General features: G+C 40.1%; 1 protein-coding gene across 2 annotated transcripts in view; it reads right to left on the bottom strand.

Annotated features, from left to right (window-relative positions):
• Nucleotides 1-1314: 1314 nt before the first annotated feature.
• The window catches only part of ELOVL6 (ELOVL fatty acid elongase 6), a 169228-nt gene continuing 146448 nt past the window's right edge, over nucleotides 1315-24094 (bottom strand). For both annotated transcript variants that reach the window (XM_055435145.2, XM_055435144.2), the window contains exons 4-5: nucleotides 16897-17048; nucleotides 1315-3627 (exon numbers count right to left, since the gene is read on the bottom strand). In XM_055435145.2, coding sequence (XP_055291120.1) covers nucleotides 3200-3627; nucleotides 16897-17048 — 580 coding nt within the window. In that variant the 3' untranslated portion in view covers nucleotides 1315-3199. The remainder of the gene's footprint in view (nucleotides 3628-16896; nucleotides 17049-24094) is intronic.

The following is a 24094-nucleotide window of genomic DNA, read 5'->3' as shown; positions in this document are numbered from 1 at the left end:
TTATAGCAGCGTATGATTAGAAGGTTTTCCCTGGTGGCTCAGATGGTAAAGAATCTGCCTGAAATGTGGGAGATGCGGGTTTGATCCTTGGGTAGGGAAGATACCTTGGAGAAGGGAACAGATGGTTAGAAGGATGGGAGTAAATTAACTGGAATAATCATCTCAATACATGATTTTTGAATATAGTAGAGGCTCTGTTCTCATGAGCAAAACTAGAAGGTCCAGATAAAACCTCCTGATCTGTGAATAGAGCATTTCTCACTAGAATGTTTTTCACTGCAAACTCATAGACTTGGGTTGATTCTCAGACCTCGTGTATCAAATTGCATGTATTTATGTCTGAAATGAAGATTTGGTTTAAAAAACTTTTTCAATCCAGGAATGTTTTCGCGATACTGGAATTGAAGTGCAGTGGAAAATCTTCAATAGAAAGGAAATCTATTGCAGCATAGTGGGGCAGCTGTAAAAACTTGCCTGCCCAAGTTTTTCTGGAATGTTAAGTGACAACAGGATTATCTATGTGGCAGTCAATTCTCTGATAGGCTTCAGATTTGCCATGGGGTAGTGGTCCAGCCTCATATATTAATAGAATTAATCACTTAAGCTGAGATGTTAAAAACAGTGTATTGAATCTGTAATACAAGAATTTCAATTTTTTTAAAGGTATGATTTTTTCCCCCTCCCATGATAAACATCGGAAATGCCTTTAGATATATTTAGCTAATTTTAAAACTATTTATTAGACATTCAACCTGTAAACAAAATTTCTAAATTATCTCATAAGTAGACACAAATATGAACCTGTACCAAGATGAAAGTGCTTTGGAAGCATCAGAGTCTGTTTAAGGTCTAAGATTTTTCCTTACTCCAAACCCGCATTAAAGAATCACTGATAAATCAATGGATTAAATCATTAAATTAAATCAACCAAATAAGCTCTAACTGTCCTTCAGTTAAATTCAAGTCAACTGTTATTTGGCCTTTTCCTCATTATTCTGCTCATTTTCTGTTATAAGAAAAAAAAGCTTATTGCACAGTATCATGTATTTTCAAAGCTCAAAATAACATTATTTGCATCCTAATAATCTATTAGTTGTTATAGCAGGACTTGTCTTTTCAGTCCATGTCAGTTTTTGCCCTAATAATACATTCCTCGATCAATGCATCTATGGACCAATGTCAAGACGTCATAGATTGTTCACAATAATTTAACACAGACATAACAGCTTCCCTTCCCTGCATACAGCCCACCCTCCACCCCATCAGTCATGACTTGGTTTGCACGGATTCTCTGTTCATGGTTCAGACCATTCACACAGAGTGGAATAAAACTTTATTCTTTTTAATTCCACACATAGACGAGATGCTGAGAAAGCCCTTGTCATCTCTGACAGAGAAGCAGAGCAGCTCTGTTTCATGAATGACAGCACAATTAAAGCTAAAATAATATAAAAATAATTTGAAAAATCCCTTTTCTGTACACACTCAAAGCAAGAAAGCTAAACAGCTTCTTTTTCTGTTAGCCAGAAAACATGTTTCTATTTATTTGGGCTTTAAAGTTCGGTGGACTTCACATCTGTGTGTATATATGTGTGGTTATGCATGTCTAATCTATGCAGTGTAGTAGCCCCTAATTTTTTATCTAGTTTGTCTAATCATTAAGCTATATAACCAATTAGAATACTATTTATATCACATTGAACAACTTGACATAATTGCTTCTTTGAAATACAGGAATGTTTACATTTATTTGGCTTGTAAAGGACTGAAATATTACAGATATTATAGTATCTAGCTTTTTTTTTTTTTTTTAAAGAATATGGCTCTTAATAAGTTGATTTTCTGAATTCCAGAGCAAGTCCCTTTTCAAAAAATTTCTGAAGCTGACTCAAAGTAGGAAGAATGTCTTCTGATTTGGCAAAAAATATGGTGAATATTTTATATCATTTAAAATTTGAAGAATAAGTCTCAAAGGGGGCCCTTTGTGTGTCAACTGTTCAGCCCAACTTGCCATGAAGTGTGTTTGTCAAAGTATCTCCGCTTGACCAGCAGAGGGCACTTTAAACACCTCTGCATTGCTTTAGGGAGCAAAGGCAGATGATGCAGAAACACAGTGTTCACCCAAGATCAAGGAGAGCCCTGTGGGTTGCTTTGTGAAATTCACAAAAATATAGAAAATATGGACTGTACCACAGGGTTTCATTTGGAAAGCTATGTGTGGAGTCAACTGTGGAGGGGTGTACTTATTGTCTCATATTGATCTTCGGCTCATTCCTCTTTCCCAGCTCAAGAACTTCGGTGTAGGGCCGCAACTTTTCACAGGTAAAAGAGTTTATTTTTCAAATAATTTGGTTGCCTGTTTTCTATTCTGTATTTATTCTTCTGTTTGAAAGCCCAAGGCAACTGAACAAAGGATGCTGTGTCCTACCCCATTTAGGGGTAGAAACTATCAGAAATGCTGAGATTGGAGCTACCCTTTCAGGAGTTGGGCTGCACTGTTTGCTTCCTCCCAGGGAGAACCCTGGGAAAATATTGTGCCCGTTTTGTTACGGTGAACTCACTAGACTGAGGCTGTGCTATGAAGGGGAACGAGTCTCTTAGCTGAAATATAGTTTATAATCTGTTTTCTCAGAAGGTGATTAAGATATCTTTTCTCACGGGGGCTACAATCAGTGACTTTTCTTAAAACAGTACTTTCAGTTTTGCAAAAGCGGTATTCTAGATATACACCCCCTGTCTCTTCCATTTTTACCTTTTCTGTTGGCTCCAGTTTAGTGTCAAAAAAGATTAGAAAGGATTGTATGTATGTGCTCACATGGTTTTTAAGTAAGCTTCTTTGATCCTTGGAGATATATAACAGTAAATTCATCTTTTCCGTATACTGTTAGTAGCTTGTTTGCCTTCTCTCTGCCTCTGGCCTACTTTGTTCTCATTTGTCCTAGAGTTGACAGATAGAGGGAATGGGGTCTTCCAGCAGCAGTCCTTTGAGATGGAGGTGTCCTCAGTGAGTCCTCACCCAAAAAGGGTCACTAACTTACTGGGTTAAGTCAGCCTAATTGTGTCTAAGCTGCCTCGGGTTGTGTGTTTGCTCATATGTCTTGTGTTTTAGCTGCACCATATGTGGTTCCTTGTGCCATTTTCTTTTGTCTGTTATTTTTCTTGATGACCCTGAGCTACGGCTTCCTCCTCAGTTCCGACACTAGTCAGCCTTCGTTGCTTTCCTCATCTTGCTGCCGATGTAGGCCTCAAAGAAGAAGTGGCAGAAGAGCACGAAGTAGCTGAGGTACATGAGTGAGGACCAGAAGATGTTCTGAAAGTGAGAGTAACACTGGTCATGCTGCATCCATTGGAAGACCAGGTAATTAATGACACAGCCTATCAGCATCTGAAGGATCTGGGACAAGGTGATGAACATGGCGAACTTCCGGGAGACTCGGAAACCCGCCGCTCGCAAGGCATAGTAAGAGTACATCACAGAGTGCACGCTATAGTTCATCGTCATGAACCAACCACCCCCAGCAACCATGTCCTTGTAGGAATACCAGGAGTACAGGAGCACAGTGATGTGGTGGTACCAGTGCAGGAAGATCAACTTCTGCTTCCTCAGAATAATGAATATTGTATCTCCTGGAAGACACAAACAGAAATGGACATGAGCCCCCGAGGATACTCCACATCAAGAAGATAAATGTCTCGAACTTGTACCTGAGAATTAGATGGATTTGGGTTAGGCTTGTGGACTGATATGTACTAGTTCGGTGACCCTGGCAGGTTATTCATCCTATTTTCTAGTTTCCTCATCTGTAATATGGAGATAATAGCTTGGAATTATCTGAGGATTAAATAGGATACAAAACAGGCACATGGTAAGCACTCCATAAATGTTACTGTCAGAAAGGTGTTTTGCACACAATCATATTTTTGATTTGGAAGGGGCACTAGTAAGTATATTGTCCATTTCCAATGAGGCTATGCATTTTAGGAAATATCACCTAGAAGAGAGTCAAGTGATATACATTAATCAAGAGAAACAAATTTGAATTCAAGTGCCCAGTAAAATGTTCTTAGGCCGCTCTGGAGTAATAAAACCACCTTTCTTTGGTACACGACAAAAGTACTCTTTAAAAACATATCTTTGTAGGTTTCCTACAAAAAAGCCTTGACACATGGAAATTAGAAAAGTAAAATTTAAACAAAAGGCTATTCCTGGATAAGAGACAAGATAGTGGAGTAAGACTTGAGCTTACCTCTTCTTACAAAAACATCAAAATCACAAGTAACTACTGAACAACTGCTGACAAAAAAGATACTCTATATCCAAAGACAAAGACATCACAACAGTCAGAATGGCCATTATCAAAAAGTCTACAAAAAATACCTTTTTAGGCTATTGACAGTAATATTAGATAACATTTGTCTTTCTGTGTCTGACTTATATCACTCAGTATGACAATCTCTGGATCCATTCATGTCACTGCAAATATCAATATTTTGTAATTTTTAAATGACTGAGTAATATTCCAGTGTGTATGTGGAACTTATATTCTACAGAAGTAGAATCACAGATGTAGAAAACTAGGTTATGGTATGTATGGTTACTAGGGGATAAAGTAGGGGAGGGATAAATTGGGAGACTGGGATTGACTTATATACACTACAATATATAAAACAGATAAGTCAGAACCTGCTGTAGAGCACAGGGAACTCTACTCAGTACTCTATAATGGCCTATATGGGGAAAGAATGAAAAAAAGTTTATCAGTTATACAACTGATTCACTTTGCTGTATACCTGAAACTAACACAGCACTGTAAATCAACTATACTCCAATAAAATTTTTTTAAAAAAGTCTACAAACAATAAATCCTGGAGAGGGTGTGGAGAAAAGGGAATCAACCTGTACTGTTGGTAGAACAGCCAGCATGGAGAACAGTATGGAGGGTCCTTAAAAAATGAAAAGTAGAACTATCCTGTGATCCAGCAGTCCCAGTCCTGGGCATATATCCAGAGAAAGCCATAACTTGAAAAGACACATGTACCCTAATGCTCACTGCAGCACTATTTATAATAGCTAAAACACGGAAGCGCCCATCACAAGAGGACTGGAAAAGGTGTGGTGCATATATACAATGGAGTATTAGTCATAAAAAAAGAGTGAAATAATGCCACTTGAAGAAATGGATGAGAGATTACCATACTAAGTGAAATAGGTCAGAGGAAGACAAATATCACACAGTATCACTTATATGTAGAATCTAAATATGATACAAATGAACTCATTTGCAAAACAGACTTAAAAAACAAACTTATGGTTTCCAAGGCGGGGAGCGGGGGGAGGGATAAATTAGGCATTTAGATACTCAACAAGGGCCTACTGTATAGTACAGGGAAATCTACTCAATACTCTAATAATATATATGGGAAAATAATCTGAAAAAGAATGGGTATATACATATATAAATATGTATATTTATAAGTGAATCATTGCTGTGTACCTGAAACTAACAACACTGTAAATCAACTGTTGCTGCTGCTGCTAAGTCACTTCAGTCGTGTCCGACTGTGCGACCCCATAGACGGCAGCCCACCAGGCTCCCCGATCCCTGGGATTCTCCAGGCAAGAACACTGGAGTGGGTTGCCATTTCCTTCTCCAATGCATGAAAGTGAAAAGTGAAAGTGAAGTCGCTCAGTTGTGTCCAACCCTCAGCTCAAAATAAATTTTGAAAAGTTAAAAGACAAAAACAGAAAAAGAACAAAAATTATCTTCTGTATTTACTGAAGAGGATAATAGGTATTATTTCAGTAGCAATGAATCAAGTGATAAAAAACTGAGAATGACACTTGCTTGTGGAATTAACTCTGAAAATGCTTTACAGGATTATTCAAAATCTCAGAGAAAAAGACTATTATTTCTTTGGTCTAATTCTCCCATCTGAGTTACTTTGGCTACCCCAAAGACCACTATTCACATCTAAGGTAGAATATTTATATTATAGAAGCAAGAACGGTGCTCATGTAGGTAGATGATAATGATTCTATGAAAAGCCTAGGGATTCTGAAAAATATACTTTAGAACACTTACATAAAAATAGATGAAGAGCAGGCACAGTAACAAATACACCCAATTCCATTAACAAGTACCAAAAAACAAACCCTGGGATGTGGGACAGAAGAAGGATTTATGTGGCAGATGCTTCATCTGGTTTTTAGATATGAGAAAAATCAATATCCTTCATGACCTTTGGTGACCTTGACTTCTTTTTGTATAACAAGGATAACTAGGTGGTCCCTCTTCTTCTTCTGAAATTTAATTAACCACAAGGGATAACCCTTGTCTTATCCCTTATTCTTCAAGGATGCCCTAAAACATTGGGTACAAAGGAAGGTCAGATAATGTTGGATCTTGGAAAGACTTAAGGTTCTGATGGGACCTTAAGTAAACAGAAAAGATTAGATTGATGGGAATGTAAATTGGTACAGCCATTATGAAGAACAGCATGGAGGTTCCTCAAAAAACTAAAAATGGAGCTACCCTATAATCCAGCAATCCCACTCCTGGGCATATATTCTGAAAAGACAAAAATCTCTAACTAAAAAAAAATACATGCATTCCAATGTTCATACAAGAACGATAAACAACGTAAGTGTCCATCAACAGATGAATGGATAAAAATGTGATACGGCAACCCATGCTAGTATTCTTGTCTGGGAAGTTCCATGGACAGAGCCTGGTGGGCTACAGTCCATGGGGTCACAAAGAGTTGGACAGGACTCAGCTACTAAACAACTACTACTACATACACGTACACCCAGGAATATTACTCAGCTATAAAGAAATATTGCCATTTGCAACAACATGAATGGACTTAGAGAATATCATAAGTGAAGTCAAAGACAAATATTATAATGAAATCACTTAATATGTGGAATCTAAAATACATGCAAATGAATTCATTTATAAAACAGACTCACAAATATAGAAAACATATGGTCACCAAAGGGAAAAGTGGGAGCAGGGCATGGGATAAATTAGGAGTTTCATTCCAATCCCAAAAAAAGGCAATGGCCAAACAATATTCAAATAACTATACAATTGCACTCATTTCACATGTTAGCAAGATTATGCTCAAAATCCTTCAAGCTAGGCTACAGCAGTTCATGAACCAAGAACTTCCAGATGTACAAGCTGGATTTAGAAAAGACAGAGGAACCAGAGATCAAATTAGATCTGGTAGACAGAATGCCTGAAGAACTATGGACTGAACTTTGTAACATTGTACAGGAGGTGGTGACCGAAACCATTCTCAAAAAAAAAGAAATGCAAGAAGACAAACTGGTTGTCTGAGGAGGCCTTACAAATAGCTGAGAAAAGAAGAGAAGTTAAAGTGAAAGATATACCCAACTGAATGCAGAGTTCCAAAGACTAGCAAGGAGAGATAAAAAAAAGCCGTAAGTGAACAATGCAAAGAAATAGAGGAAAACAATAGAATGGAAGACTAGAGATCTTTTCAAGAAAATTAGAGATACCAAGGGAATATTTCATACAAAGATGGGCACAATTCAGGACAGAAACAGCAAGGATCTAACAGAAGAAGAAGAGATTAAGAAGAAGTGGCAAAAATACACAGAAGAACTATACAAAAATGACAGTTAATGATCCGGATAATCATAATGGTGTAGTCACTCACCTGGAGTGTCAAGTCAAGTGGGCCTTAGGAAGCATTACTACAAACAAAGCTAGTGGAGGTGATGGAATTCCAGCTGAGCTATTTCAAATTCTAAAAGATGATGCTGTGAAAGTGCTCTACTTAATATGCCAGCAAATCTGTAAAATTCAGCAGTGGCCACAAGACTGGAAAAAGTCAGTTTTCATTCCAATCCCAAAGAAGGGCAATGCCAAAGAATGTTCAAATTATGTACAATTGCACTCATTTCACATGCTAGCAAGGTAAAGCTCAAAACCCTTCAAGCTAGGCTTCAACAGTATGTGAACCAAGAAATTCCAGATGTACAAGCTAGATTTAGAAAAGGCAGAGGAACCAGAGATCAGATTGCCAACATCTGCTGGTTAATAGCAAAAGCAAGGGAATCCCCAAAAATACCCATCTACTTCTGCTTCATTGACCATGCTAAAGCCTTTGACTGTGTCAATCACAACAAACTGTGGAAAATTCTCAGAGAGATGGGAATACCCAACTATTTTACCTGCCTTCTGAGAAACCTGTATGCAGGACAAGAAGCAACAGTTAGTATTATACATGGAACAAGGGACTGGTTCAAAATTGGGAAAAGAGTAACTTAAGGCTATATAGTGTTACCCTGCTTATTTAACTTATATGCAGAGTACATCATGCTAGGCTAGATGAATCACAAGTGGAATCAAGATTGCCAGGAGATATCAATAATTTCAGATATGCAGATGATACCACTTTAATGGCAGAAAGCAAAGAGGAACTACAGAGTCTCTAGATGAAAGTGAAAGTGGACAGTGAAAAAGCTAGCTTAAAACTCAACATTCAAAAAACGAAGATCATGGCGTCTGGTCCCATCACTTCATGGCAAATAGATGGGGACAAAGTGGAAACAGCATCAGATTTTATTTTCTTGGGCTCCAAAATCTTGCGGTTGATGACTGCAGCCTTGAAATTAAAAGACATTTGCTTCTTAGAAGAAAGCTATGACCAACCTAGACAGTGTATTGAAAAGAAGAGACATCACTTTGCCAACAGAGGTCCATATAGTCAAAGCTATGATTTTTCCAGTAGTCATGTATGGATATAATTGTTGGACCATAAAGAAGGCTGAGCACTGAAGAATTGATACCTTTGAAGTGTGGTGCTGGAGAAGACTCTTGAGAGTCCCCTGGATAGCAAAGAGATCAAACCAGTCAATCCTAAAGGAAATCAACCTTGAATATTCATTGGAAGGACTGATGCTGAAACTGAAGCTCTAATACTTCGGTCACCTGATTGGAAGCAGTTCACGGGGTCATAGAGAGTCAAACACAACTTGGTGACTGAACAACAGCAATGGGAGTAACAGATACACATGCTGCTGCTGCTGCTAAGTCACTTTAGTGGTGTCCAACTCTGTGCGACCACATAGATGGCAGCCCACCAGGCTCCCCCATCCCTGGGATTCTCCAGGCAAGAACACTGGAGTGGGTTGCCATTTCCTTCTCCAATGCATGAGAGTGAACCATGGACTGCAGCCTACCAGGCTCCTCCGCCCATGGGATTTTCCAGGCAAGAGTACTGGAGTGGGTTGCCACTGCCTTCTCCAAGATATGCATGATATTATATATAAAATAAACAAAGATTCACTGTATACCATGGAAAACTGTATTCAATATCTTGTAATAAACTAAAATGGAACAAAATTTTAAAAACAAAAAATCTGAGTCACTTTGCTGTATACTTGGAATTAACAAGATTGTAAATAAGCTATTCTTCAAGAAAACATATAGTCAGCTATACCTAAGGAATATGAAAAAAAAAAAAGAAAAAGCAAACTCCAACATTATTACTTATTTGTTTTGAACAGGAAGGAATAGTTTCCAGCTGCTGCATTTCTGAACCTTTTATAGAATTTTCTTTGAAGTCTTCTCTATTGTGAAATGCTTGACATATTAAGCCTATAAATGTCAGATAGACTAAAAATGATCGATAGTGACAGTTGTATGTAAAAGGGAGACAACTAGTGCTAGGAGACCTGGTGTCTACTTATTTGTGTTAATCTGTGCTATTTTTGTGTGCTTGTCAAAGATCCACTATTTCTGTGTAATTACTACCCTGCGCCTCCCTTCCTTCTATGAACTATAACATAGACACGGTAATTTCAACTTACCTTTGTTCACAGCAGAAAGAAGGTAGAATTTCCAAGGAATTGTACATTGAAAGCAAATTCATTTATTTGTAATTGAGACTTTGAATCTCTAAGTATTAACTAAAATAAAAATAAAGCCTGTACAATATTCAAACGTAATTATTTGCCATAAAATAATGAGCATTTTATCCTTTTAAATTCCTTAGATTTAATTTTTCCTCTGTCATCATATTAAAACTTTATTATCTAAAGAACAGTCTGAGTGGGAAGAGTGGTAGAGGACAAAACACAGATCATGAGAATGGGCTAACATAGAATCTACAAATCTAGAATAACATTGTGTTCTTACTGTCTTACTGGGGGTTTCTGGCTTGATATAAGACATACTAGGTGTTTCCATTCAACATGGGGAGGTGGGGACAAAGGTCATGCCATGAGACCTTCAAAATGAAATTAATTTAGATACACACGAACAGTTTTAGATACACAGAACAGCTATGCAGGGTGGATGGAGAAAGAAGATGAGGGTCTTCCAGTAATGGCCCTGAGTCTCTCAGGAGTAGCACTCCAATTCCACATCAAAGTTACCGTCTCCAGGCAGGCCACAAACCCAGAGAAGGGGGTTTCCCTTGAGTGAGGTTCTAAAAAGGACGCCCTGAGACCTCTCATGGTTCTTCTGCTATCACAGCTGAGATGCACCAGTCATGCAGCCCTGGGAATTATGAATTATTTCTCCTCTGGGAAAAACCACACAATAACCCATTTAATTTGTTGTGAGCCAATCATACTGATAGCATTCCACATCCAGGCCTATCAAAAGCTACAGAGTGACCGAGAAATGCAAACAAAAGATATTGAGACCGTGAGTGCGGTATCAGCCAACCAGTCTTTCTTGGTCAGAGGTCCTGCGGGCATTATGGGAAGAATTTTGGCCATGTATAAACAGTGTATCTTCTGATTCATGAATGTTTTAGCCATGTCACGTATTTTAGCTTCTTCTGGTCATGTTCTTTACCACAGTCTAACCTTTGGTTTGGCTACTTTCAGTTAAGAGCCAGCCTGAAGCCAGATCACGGTGATCTGGTATCTAAGTGTCCTTCCTGAACTATGCCTGCTGTGCACATGTTGTCAAGTGCAGCCCGGTGTGCAGCTCTGGAGAAGCTCACGAGCATGTGGAAGCCCCAGCCGCCAAGAGATGGAGCGCCCACTGCGTGTGTGGTTTGTTACAGATGGCTGCGCCCCTCTTCGCAGAGTTAGCGGGAGCTCCGCTGAGTCAGAGTTTCAAAAACAATGATGAGCTCAACTGAGCAAGGACCTAGACTCACAGCAGATGTTTCCAAGTTTTAACAAAACAAAATCTCAGCAGGTTTTAATATAATTCAAACAGTAGTCAGTCAAAAATTTTGGCACACAAAGCAGGTTGGTGGCTCTCTTCCCCTCACTTGTTCTAGTAGACCGTAGCCCTGGAATTCACTGAAATGAGCTCATTGTTCTCTGCTGAGACAGAAAGCCCTTCTTGCTGTTAAAATTCCAGTGAAGGGGGAATGCTAGTGTTTAATGGGCACAGAGTTTTCACTTGGGGAAGATAAAAGTTCTGGAGGTGGATGGTGTGATGGCTGCACAACAACGCCAACGCCCATAATGCAGCAGCCCTGTCACCAAAAATGGCCAATTTTACATATGCTTTGCCACAATAATAATAATAAAAAAACTTTAGTGAAAACTGCAGGCAGGCAGGTTTTGGGAGTGGGAAAATAGAGTTTTCAGTATTGAACATGGAAGAACTGTTCTTTTTTCTCTCTCAAGACCTTTTCTTTCTGGTATACATTAGGAAGTTCAGAATAGAGAACAAAACAGAACTGGGAACCTAAAAAATAAGAAAAATTCTAAATAATGCAATTGAATAAAGCTTTCTTAATTAAATAGTAGTGACAAGGTTTTCTAAGAGTGTTTTACAGGGAAGGAATGTAACCTCCCAAACCAACAAAAAGCCATCCAAAGCACACATGTTCACTAAACTAGGTGAACTGGTTTAGGATCTATTTTGATGAAGCAGTTTACCTTGGGAAGATAGCAATCAAGTAAGATCCAGGATATTTAAAAGGGAATAAGTCATATTTGAAAATTGGAAAAGGGTACTCAAGACTGAAAATATCTGTATAATGGATCTGAAACCACAGGAAGAAGTGGTGTCACACAATACCCTCATTAAAGAGCTGCATCAAGTTTAGGATTTATTTCTCAACTCTTTAGCCCACTGACAACACTTCAATCCCTTGTTCGAACTGTGAAGGAATAGATTGTTTGATACGCAGCCTATAACTGCTGTGGTGAATGAGGCTTCTCCAGGCAAAGTGATTATCAAGCCAATGGCATAAGGAACTAGAATCCAGCTCCTTTGGGCCTCAAGAGGGAACAGAATTGTGTCCAGTTACCTGGGTCGGGAAGATCCCCTGGAGAAGGAAACGGTAACCCACTCCAGTATTCTTGCCTGGAGAATCCAATGGACGGAGAAGCCTGGTAGGCTACAGTCCACGGGGTCGCAAAGAGTCGGACACGACTGAGCGACAGAACGGAACGGAACAAGGTCTACATTGGGGCAAGAGGGAGTAGTATGTTCGAGCCTAGATTAATTCAGACAGGTGACTGACTATCCTACCCTCCTCAGGACCAACAACACTCCAACAAGACAGAGGATTATAGCACAAATGCCTCTGACTGATGCAGTTCTCATCCACAAATCCTAACCTTGTGACTCAGGTGTCCATCTAGAGTAGAAGCTGGGAGGACAGACAGCACAGAGCTACTCACGTCTTTGAAGGAAAATGACCACAAAGAATGGGTTGGTGTGGCTCCTCCATGTATTATTCCTTCAAAAGGTAGAAGGAACCATTTTTATTCTCAAGTCCCTCAGGCACAACTGGATAAAACTCAGAACACAGACAAGCAGCCCTGGCAGGGAAATGCACTTCTAGGAGCCAAGACTGAAGTAGCTCCTTTGCAATTAGAGGCCTAAAGGCCAGAAGCATAGAGGCAACTTTTCTGATTAAAACAAGCAAGAAAGTACTTTTTGAGGGTAGGGAGGGGGAAACTGTGAAGGTGTTCAGGGATGGCATACAGAGGGAATCAAGGTTCATGCATTTACTGTATTCATGTATCTATAGACAATTCTTTATCAAAAAGGTTGGGGGTGGCAGTTCATAAGGATCCTTACACAGAATAAAGTAAAAGTCAAAGGATACATTTCTCAATTTGAATAATTCTTTAGTCTGACTCAGAGCAGAGACTCTATGACTCTAAATAAAAAATCACTATGAGAAATGTAGACAATCTTTTATCTATACCTGAAAATACAAAATTAAAATGTCCTCACAGAATTTTGAAATTCCTAGAAAACACTTTTAGGCACTGTCTGTAGCTCCAAGTTTTAAAAAAACTTCTCTAGTCTAAGACTTTGCAGCTAGTGGTCCTAATCTAAACAATAAAAAATAGCTGTCTGGGGGCCTGGTTCATACAAAATTCATACGATAAATTTCTCTTTTTGATAAAGTAGCAATTCCATTTCAGCATTTTAAATACCTGGCCCATGGTAGGTGCTTATTATAAGTTTATTAAAGGACCCACACACCTATGGTCAAATTAATCTTTGACAAAGGAGGCAAGGATATACAAGAAAAACACAGTCTCTTCAGCAAGGCGTGTTAGGAAAGTTGGACAGCTTCACGTAGATCAATGAAGTTAGGACACACCCTCTCACCATACATAAAAATAAACTCAAGACGGCTTAAAGACATAAATATAAGACATGATACCATAAAACTCTTAGAAGAGAACATAGGCAAAACATTTTCTGATGTAAATCTTACCAATATTTTCTAAGGTCATTCTCGCAAGGCCATAGATATAAAAGCAAAAATTAAAGGAGCTAATTAAACTTGCAAGCTTTTGCATAGCAAAGGAAAACATACACAGGAAAACAAAAAAAGACAACCCATGAACTGGGAGAAAATATTTGTAACCAACATGACCAACAAAAGCTTAATTTTCAAAATATACAAACAGTTCAACAACAATAAAAACAAACATCCCAATTGAAAAATGGGCAGAAGACCTAATAGGCATTTCTTCAAAGAAGACGTACAGATGACCCATAGGCACATGAAAAGATGCTCAATCATCAGTAATTATTAGTTCAGTTAGTTCAGTCGCTCAATCGTGTCCGACTCTTTGCGACCCCATGAATTGCAGCACGCCAGGCCTCCCTGTCCATCACCAACTCCCGGAGTTCACTCAAACTCATGTCCATTGAGTCGGTGATGCCATCCAGCCATCTCATTCTCTGTCGTCCCCTTCTCCTCCTGCCCCCAATCCCTCCTAGCATCAGACTCTTTTCCAGTGAGTCAACTCGTTGCAATGAGGTGGCCAAAGTATTGCAGTTTCAGCTTTAGCATCAGTCCTTCCAATGAACACCCAGGATTGATCTCCTCTAGAATGGACTGGTTGGATCTCCTTGCAGTCCAAGGGACTCTCAAGAGTCTTCTCCATCACCACAGTTCAAAAGCATCAATTCTTCGGCGATCAGCTTTCTTCACAGTCCAACTCTCACATCCATACATGACCACGGGAAAAACCATAGCCTTGACTAGATGGACCTTGGTTGGCAAAGTAATGTCTCTGCTTTTTAATATGCTATCTAGGTTGGTCATAACTTTCCTTCCAAGGAGTAAGCGTCTTTTAACTTCCTGGCTGCAATCAGCATCTGCAGTGATTTTGGAGTCCAAAAAAATAAAGTCTGACAATGTTTCCCCATCTATTTCCCACGAAGTGATGGGACCAGATGCCATGATCTTGGTTTTCTGAATGTTGAGCTTCAAGCCAAACTTTTCACTCTCCTCTTTCACTTTCATTAAGAGGCTTTTTAGTTCCTCTTCACTTTCTCCCATAAGGGTGGTGTCATCTGCATATCTGAGGTTATTGATATTTCTCCCGGCAATCTTGATTCCAGCTTGTGCTTCTTCCAGCCCAGCGGAGAAATGCAAATCAAAACCACAATGATGTACTACCTCACACCAGTCAGAATGTCCATTATTAAATTGTTTACAAATAACAAATGCTGTGGAGGATGTGGAGAAAAGGGAACCCTCCTACACTGTTGGTGGGAATGACAGCCACTATGGAACAGTATGGAAGTTCCTTAAAAAACTAAAAACAGAGCTACCACATGATCCAGCAATCCCACTCGTGGGCATATATTCAGACAAAACTAGAATTCAAAAAGATACATGCAACCCCTATGTTCATAACAGCACTATTCACAATAACCAAGACATGGAAACCACCTAAAGTATCTGTCAACAAATGGATAAAGAAGATGTGGCACATATATACAGTGGAATGCTACTCTGCCATAAAAAATAAAGTACTGCCATATGCAGCAGTGTAGATGGGATCATCACACTGAGTGAAATAAGTTAGAAAAAGAAAGGCAAATACCATATGGTATCACTTATATGTGGAATCCACTGTATGACACAAATGAATTTTATGAAACAGAAATGGATTCACAGACATAGAGAAGCGACCTGAGGTTACCAAGGGGGCAAGCAGGCGAGGCATGAAGTGTGAGTTTGGGATGCGCAGAAGCAAACTATTGCATACAGAATGGATAACGACAAAGTCCTACTGTAGAACGTAGGGAACTATTAATATATTCAGTACCTATGATAAGCCATGATGAAAAAGAATGTATAAAAAAGAATGTGTCTGAACAACAGAATCACCTTACTGTACAGCAGAAATTAGGGCAACATGTAAATCAACTATACTTTAGGAATAAACTAACGAGTCCATGCTAATGCATTTCACTCTAAGACTTTTGATAGGCTGTGTGTGTGAGTGCTGAAATTTTTCCCTGCTGCTCCTCCCTTGTCTTTGACCTGGGAAGAAGTGGTCAAGCCAACAGTTCCAACCAAATGCCAGCAGATTAGAGCCCCTGATGAAGAGTGGCTAGAGGTAGAGGATGCATACCTCAGAGACACGTCCTATCCTCTGTGAATAGACACAAACAAGGGGAACTTTTCAGAAAAACTCGACAGCTAATACTGTAGGTAACTTATAATGAAATTACAACTTCCAACCCCCTTTTCAGGAGAAACAGGAGATGGAACACAATGTATAAATAAAAATTTTGAACTAAATAAGCCAGTTCTTAATTACAGATAAAACATTCAGAAACTCAGAGGATGGACAGGTGTCCCCTAAGGATGTGGACCAATTTGTGAGATGCTGGCCAGTATGGCTCATAGATGAACTCAAATCTATTTATCACTGGTGGCTCCCTTTTTCTGGCAACAAAGATATTTCCCTGGGGATCTATGCCTGTGTTTAAAAAACCCTTGCTACTTGATTTTCCACTGTGTCTGTTAACTTGTGACACACTTATATTCAAGACTATTAAAGAGTTAAAGCAAAAACTGTTAGGAATCTACCTATTTATCTAGTACCAGAATTTTGGATTAATTTCTAGAAGATGAATTACATTTCTCTAAGGCCTATTTCTTCAATTGATTAAAATTAAACAACATCAGAAACTAACCCTTAATATTTTGTGAATGAAAACATGAGGCTGCCCAAACAAAAGGCTGAATGTCCTAGTCTGTATCCAAACTCCAGAGCTGAACATACGCTTCACTGTGAGACTAGGAAATAGCTGTGGGGCTAACTTTCCCCAATATTCTAATATTAGCTCAGCTGTTAAAGGCCTCAGAGAAGGGGCTAGGTAGATGTCCTTAGCCCGTGGAACTGTGCTTTCAGTGAGGCTTGGATCAGTGCACGTTGTATATAAACTTTGGGTCTTGATTCACACAAGGTACAATTATTTAAAAGGAGGGAAGAGAACAAAAATAATGGAAGTTAGTTAAAAATGCAAATTCATTTATTGTAATTTTCCTGCAACCAGTAAAACAGGACCTTAAAATTATTTCTTTGTTCATTTTTCAATAAATATTATGGGCGTGTAACTACAAAGGGGTGAGGGTAGGGGAGGAAATGGAAGGAGAGAAGACACTCACCTAGTTCGGGTGCTTTGCTTAGCACAAATGCATAAGCCCAGAATTTGCTGACAGGTCCATTGTAAAAACCCTGGTCACAAACTGAATGCTTCAGGCCTTTGGTCATCACAGTGTACACCATATAAGCACCAGTTCGAAGAGCACCGAATATACTTTATAACGAAAAAGAGAAAAGAAACAATATTCAGGAAAATAATTTCATGTCTGACATTAACCATTAGTAGAAGACTGCCGCTGGCAGGAATAGGCAGAACTGCATCACAATCATTTGCATTTCCCCAGAAGCATTTAAAAATGTTTTGTTCACAAGAGCAAGAAAACTACTCAGAGCTTTATTCTGAAGGCCATGCCACTTCACTTTTCATCCATGTTCCAAAAAGAGGTCATGGAAAAGGGGACTAGATCCAGGGCAGGATCTCAAGAACTCCAATTACCTTAGTGTTTCAACTTCAGAACTATCCCCTTGGGGATGAGAGGGAGTTGGCTGAAAACTTTTGGAATTATCTCAGTTCTGTCCTTTGTCCAATCATTCTCCAAAGCCCCTCCCTCTGTTCCCTTGAATCTCTCTAATCCATTTCTTTCTCACAGAAGCCAGAGGAAGAAGGCTTAGCTCTACTGTCAACCCTGCAGCCCATCGAGGTTCACTCCCTTGAGCTCCCAGAACTCGGTCCTAACACAGCGTCCACACTGTTCTTCAGTGTCCTGTAATGAACGTATCTGCCTCTGCAGAGCCAGAAGTGCTCCAAGTGCTGAAAAAGTCAGACCATTGGTTGAGAAGTAAACTTACATATGGACTTGTTATCACAGAACTGCTAAAGAAACAGGAGAGCTCTGGAGTGTGTTGAGCACAGTGATGTAAGTGAAGAATGAAAGGACTTGTCAACTGGAACACACAGCCTCCATCATTGTGTGAACCCCACAGACATGTGTCCCAGCGTTCACAAGCCACACACATGAGTGAAAGGAGAGCTGCCTGATCACGGGAGAGAAGTGTTTGCCTGTCTGTTTCTCTGGCAGCATTCCCTTTTTAGGTTCTGAAGTCAGTTAGCATAGAAAACAAACTTATGGTTACCAAAGGAGAAAGGGGGTTGGGGGAGGGATAAATTAGGAGTTTGGGATTAGCTGACACACACACTACTATATAAAAAATAAACAACAAGGTCCTACTGTATAGCACAGGGAACTATATTCAGTATCTTAAACTATAACGGAAAATATGAAAAAGAACTACACACACACATATACACATATATGTATGTATAACTGAATCACTTTAGCATTTAAAAGGTCTTCAGTGTCGCTTGACTAGGTCATTCCACTCAGCTACCCCATCCACAAACTTGAATCCACTAGCGAGAAATAAAGGCCAGCTTTGCACAGAATAGAAGTGATGAAGTTGAATTCTTGGCAACTGCCTGTTAATTAAGTGAGGACTCTATAAGCAGCTTCTCTAATAACATACAGCCTACCTCAAACGCTTGGAAGGAAAGTTATGACCAACCTAGATAGATAGCATATTAAAAAGCAGAGACATTACTTTGCCAACAAAGGTCCGTCTAGTCAAGGCAATAGTTTTTCCCGTGGTCATGTATGGATGTGAGAGTTGGACTGTGAAGAAAGCTGAGCGCTGAAGAATTGATGCTTTTGAACTGTGGTGCTGGAGAAGACTCTTGAGAGTCCCTTGGACTGCAAGGAGATCCAACCAGTTCATTCTCAAGGAGATCAATCCTGGGTGTTCATTGGAAGCACTGATGTTAAAGCTGAAACTCCGATACTTTGGCCACCTCATGCGAAGAGTTGACTCGCTGGAAAAGACTCTGATGCTGGGAGGGATTGGGGGCAGGAGGAGAAGGGGACGACAGAAGATGAGATGTCTGGATGGCATCACCAACTCGATGGACATGAGTTTTAATGAACTCCGGGAGTTGGTGATGGACAGAGAGGCCTGGTGTGCTGCGATTCATGGGGCCGCAAAGAGTCGGACACGACTGAGTGACTCAACTGAACTGAACTGAACTGAACTATCTTAAACAGAGTTAGTCTTTCCAACATATAAAACCGTTCTGCATAGGATTATTGACATGGTTTTACAGTTGCAGATCCCTGTGTAATCCTTCAGTGTCTTCCTGCTGAACACAGAACGTAACCCCCACCTCCTTAACAGAAACTGCAAGGCTCTGGATGGCGCTGCCTCTTCACCCCTGAATCCTGCCGCGCTCTTCCAGCTGCTGCTGCTGCTGCTGCTGCTGCTAAGTCACTTCAGTCGTGTCCGACTCTGCGTGACCCCATAGACGGAAGCCCACCAGGCTCCCCCGTCCCTGGGATTCTCCAGGCAAGAACACTGGAGTGGGTTGCCATTTCCTTCTCCAATGTGTGAAAGTGAAAAGTGAAAACGAAGTCGCTCAGTCGTGTCCGACCCTTAGCGACCCCACGGACTGCATCCTACCAGGCTCCTCCATCCATGGGATTTTCCAGGCAATAGTACTGGAGTGGCTTGCCATTGCCTTCTCCAGCTACTGTGAGCCAATCACTCCAGCAAGTTCCGGTCCTTCCGGTTTTCTGCCTTAGGACCTGTGCATGATATTTCCTCTTCTTGGGGAGCTTTTTTTCCGTGTTTACAAATGTCCCCTCCTGATGGAATGACCTAAAAGCCTTTAGAGTCAATAAACTTGTGCCAATTTGAGAATGGGGAGTTGGATTTCATTGGCACTGTCAAATAATGGAGAATTTTCTGTCTTAACCTGAATTGATTTTTCATGTTTTGTCTTTATTCCACCAGACGATGGCTAAATTTCATATGAAAAGTTACCACCATCACCAAATTATCAGCAAATTGGGGACTGATTTGCTGCTGTGGAAAAATGGGTATCCACTTACACTGAGCATACAGAGAGACATTCTGGTTGTCTATTTGGGGGCCAAGTCCCTTCCTCCTTCTCCATGTGAAAAGAACTCTGATTTTGTCCAGGTTCTCCCAAATCACGATTGCCTCCAGGAAGGTGATCTTATCTTCAATTTAGGAGTAAATCCTAATTACCTAAGCTGCTAAGTCACTTCAGTCGTGTCCGACTCTGTGTGACCCCATAGATGGAAGCCCACCAGGCTCCCCCGTCCCTGGGATTCTCCAGGCAAGAACACTGGAGTGGGTTGCCATTTCCCTCTCCAATATGTGAAAGTGAAAAGTGAAAGTGAAGTCGCCCAGTCGTGTCCGACCCCCAGCGACCCCAAGGACTGCAGCCCACCAGGCTCCTCCATCCATGGGATTTTCTAGGCAAGAGTACTGGAGTGGCTTGCCATTGCCTTCTCCAAATTACCTAAGCAAGTTTTAGTAATCCCATTTCCCTTTCTCACAATGACTTGTTAGGATGGACAATGACCCAATTCTAATCAATATGATGTGAGGAGAGAGCTGCTGGGGGCCTTCTGGGGGAAAGTTTTCCTTGCTCATTACCACATACTACTTGGAAGAGCAGCAGACATCTTGCCACTAGGAGGAATCTCCCTTGAGGATAAAGTTCAGTCAGAGAGGATCACAAAGTATTCCTCCAAGGTGTGACTGACCGGCTGAATGCACCAATCTTTCAGTGACTTTACCACAAGACTTCTTGATTTGGGTATAAAGCTACCTTACTGTATAAGCCATTTGGAGTTTTGCTTTTTATTATTTAGACCCCCAGAGCATCCTACTTTCAGGAAACTTCTGAACACTGGTTAAACTTTTGTGGCTATCAAATATATCTTGGTCACAGATACTGCTGGTGAACCACCTACTGTATCAGTTAGCTGGTTTTCATAGACAGATATGTCAGTGGGAGATACATCAGTGATTTCTAAACCAGTTGAAAGCAAAGAAACACACATATGACACACTTTCAAGATATATCAGTCCCTGCTCCTGAGGCCCCAGATCTGTGACTTTTCTGAACAATCAACACATTGTAGAGACCATGTCTTTTCCTGCTGAGCCCTGCCCAGCACACCCAGGAAGCAGAGCCCTTCCTCCACCACATTTTGCTGCTAGACTATGATTTAGGAGATCCAAGGAAAGGAGTTTTGGAATAATGACTTTTTTTATCTTCTGAGTTTCAAAAGTCACTGTAGTATAACTATACCCGATATTCTAAGTATTGGCACAGCTATTAATTCTTTCATTTGTTAAATACTCATTGGCAATGTTCCAGATGCTAGGGTGACAAGGATCATTACACTAGCACTGGCTGCTGCTAGTAGTCCTGGAAGAGGAGGTGGCATTTGAGTTAGGGTTAAATAGGTATCCAGACTCTGAGGGGAGGTCATTTCAGAGCACCGCAGAATTGAAAGTTTAGGTCTCACATTGACCCACAATATTACTGGCAATGAGTCTACAGCTCATCTTATTGTCCCATATCTGGACATGCGCCTCACCCCCTAAGCTCTGAACAATAAGGCTGACTCAAAACAGAGGACAGTGCATTTTTCAGGGAAACCCTCAGTGCCAGCCGTCAGGCGCATGTGTCTGAGGGCAAAGGTGCTTTGTTGTGATGTGATAATGCCACTGCTGGGGAGCCGTCAGGGAGCTGCTTAGCCAATGGGGTGATTGTTATTTGTGGGAAACCAGTACCTCTGCCCCTGGCATATATCAGCCACCGTGTGCTTTGGAACCAGGCAGCTTTCTGTTATAACTGGGCATAGGGTTCTTAGACTGGGAGACTTCACAACATGTACTTTAAGGGAGGAGGCTTTTTCCCCTCCATAATTTACATCATCTTGATGTGATGCAAGAGACAAATATACAGCTTATGTCTGGCTATTCCCAGTCCTTAGTCACACTCATGGCAGACAGTACTCTCACCAATTTTGACACACTTTCCAGGCCACATGCCTGGACCACTGTGAGCCAATACCCATAGATTAGAGTTGCAAATTCCAATCACAGAGCTCTCATTAGTTTCATGACTGGACAAATTACTTAACTTCTCTCAGTCTTTATTCGTCTGAATTAATACCTAATTTGTAAATTAGTTCTATAAGTTTTATAGGACAATATAAGTAAGGTACTTAGTTAGCAACAGCTTCTCATATGTAGGTGCTGAATAAATTATTATACTATTATTATTTCTTTACTATTTATTGTTATCATTGCTGCTTTACTTCATTTGTCCTTCAGTGTTGAAAATCACTTTTAACTTGCTCCAGTTAAGGCTAAATATCCTTAATTGAAATTATCCTAATTGAAAGTCAAGGAAATTGATAAATGGAGAATTTGATTGGCACTGATGATTATTCATGTTATTATGTGTTTTTTTTCTTAAGTGTTATGAGCATTTTCTAACAGGAAGAAGAGATTGTTGGTATAGAAAAGCTCCTGGTTCATGTGAAATTTATCTTTTGATCAGATGATAAAGATTCTAAATCTAGGGCTTCAAAGAGGCTAAGAGTATGGGCCATTGTATTTAATGGGGGCATGTGACTACATACATCATCACACCATTTTCCCAGCTGTAAAGTCACACCAGCATCCTTTTTCTTTTTTTTTAAGAAATATATCATTTTTCTTGCCTGAGTCTAGTTTTGATTATAATGGTTAATGGGAGAGGGGAGAGCTCAGTGGAGGTAAATGTTCCTGTCCTGCTTCAGCTACTGGGTCCTATTAGACACAATGCAGGAAGGAGATTGGGAAGAAACCACAGTCCTGATTAACTAAGGTGCTTCTTCTCAATCAGATATTCTAGATTTCTGGTCCAGAAGAAGCCTGTTTCATCATCATTACCATTTGCCACAGCATGTACTCAAGGAGGTACTGAGAATGCCCACTGGACTCCTACTGTGACACTCCAGGGATGGGGATGGGAACCTTCTATTTTGTACTGTACACGTATTTCCGCATTGCCTGACTGCTGGAAAGCAAGCTGGTATCAGACAGACAATTTAAAAATTACATTTTAAAATAGGCACCTACTTGCAACAGATATGCTGAATAATCACAATGGCACTATTCTTGCAACTTCTTAGTATGAGACAGAGATACAATACTATTCCCTGATCTGCCCGTGGATGACACATGGGCACTGGTGAAGAAAGACTGACTCATTTATTGAATCAACATCTATGTCATCAACATCCATCAAGTATCAGATATCTACTCGGGCAGGGGGAGACTCTCTACAGCTCATTATAAGTGGTAATAAACATATATACATAATATAAACAAATTTCAAATTCTGACAGAAACAACTCATGGTATAAACACTGGGGTCACTTCTAAAAAAGTTTGAGCAATATGGCTAATCTTTCAAACCCATGCTGTGATCATGAGGTCTGACTATGTATTTACCTGAGAAAAAGTTGAATAACTATATTCTAATCTTCCAATTTTAGTGCCTTCTGGAAGTCAAAGTGGAATATCTCAGTAATGACTATAAGAATTCCAGAATTCTACCCTGAGATTATAAAGAGCCTTGGGTATAAATCATCAATAATACTTTCAATTATTTCTGCATGAACACTAAGAGTTGAGAAAACCACTTTTGCATTGCTTCCTTCTTGGCCCTCAACTTAAATGCATTTAAGGATCAAGACAAGGTTTCTCAAGGATTTTTTATTCTACAGTGCCAACCACCCCAGTCTCCCTTCCTCCGCCCCCCACCCCCTGCTAACTTAATAACCAAAGGTGTAATCCCTTCCAGTATGGAGCAACAAAAATGTTTCATTACACTTGTATCTTGTAATCAGAAAAAAAAAAAATTTACGAGATCTTATCAGTTGTCAAAAAATGGGGATGGCTAGAGTGGGTCACAACTGAATGACTGAACTGAACTGAACTATCTAACAGTAGCAACTTTGTAAACATGGGAGAGGCCACTGATTTCCCTGATAACGAACTTTAACTGCCATTAGACTGTCTTAAAGTGAAAGTGAAGTCGCTGAGTCGTGTCCAACTCTTTGCGACCCCATGGACTATAGCCTACCAGGCTCCTCTGTCCATGGGATTTTCCAGACAATAGTACTGGAGTGGATTGCCATTTCCTTCTCCAGCGGATTTTCCCAACCCAGGGATCGAACCCGGGTCTCCTGCACTGTAGACAGACACTTTACCGTCTGAGTCAGACTCTGACAACGGTCCTAGACTCTGACAGTTTCCAGAATAGGAAGAATACTCAATGGTCCCCAAATACATTAAAGCAAATCAATGAGAACCAAAATATTACAGTGCTTGTGA

The sequence above is a fragment of the Moschus berezovskii genome, chromosome 5 (genome assembly GCF_049115385.1).
Source record: "Moschus berezovskii isolate FMDL1 chromosome 5, NW_MosBer_1.0, whole genome shotgun sequence".
NCBI lineage: Eukaryota > Metazoa > Chordata > Mammalia > Artiodactyla > Moschidae > Moschus > Moschus berezovskii.
This window is presented reverse-complemented; position numbering and strand designations above follow the sequence as displayed.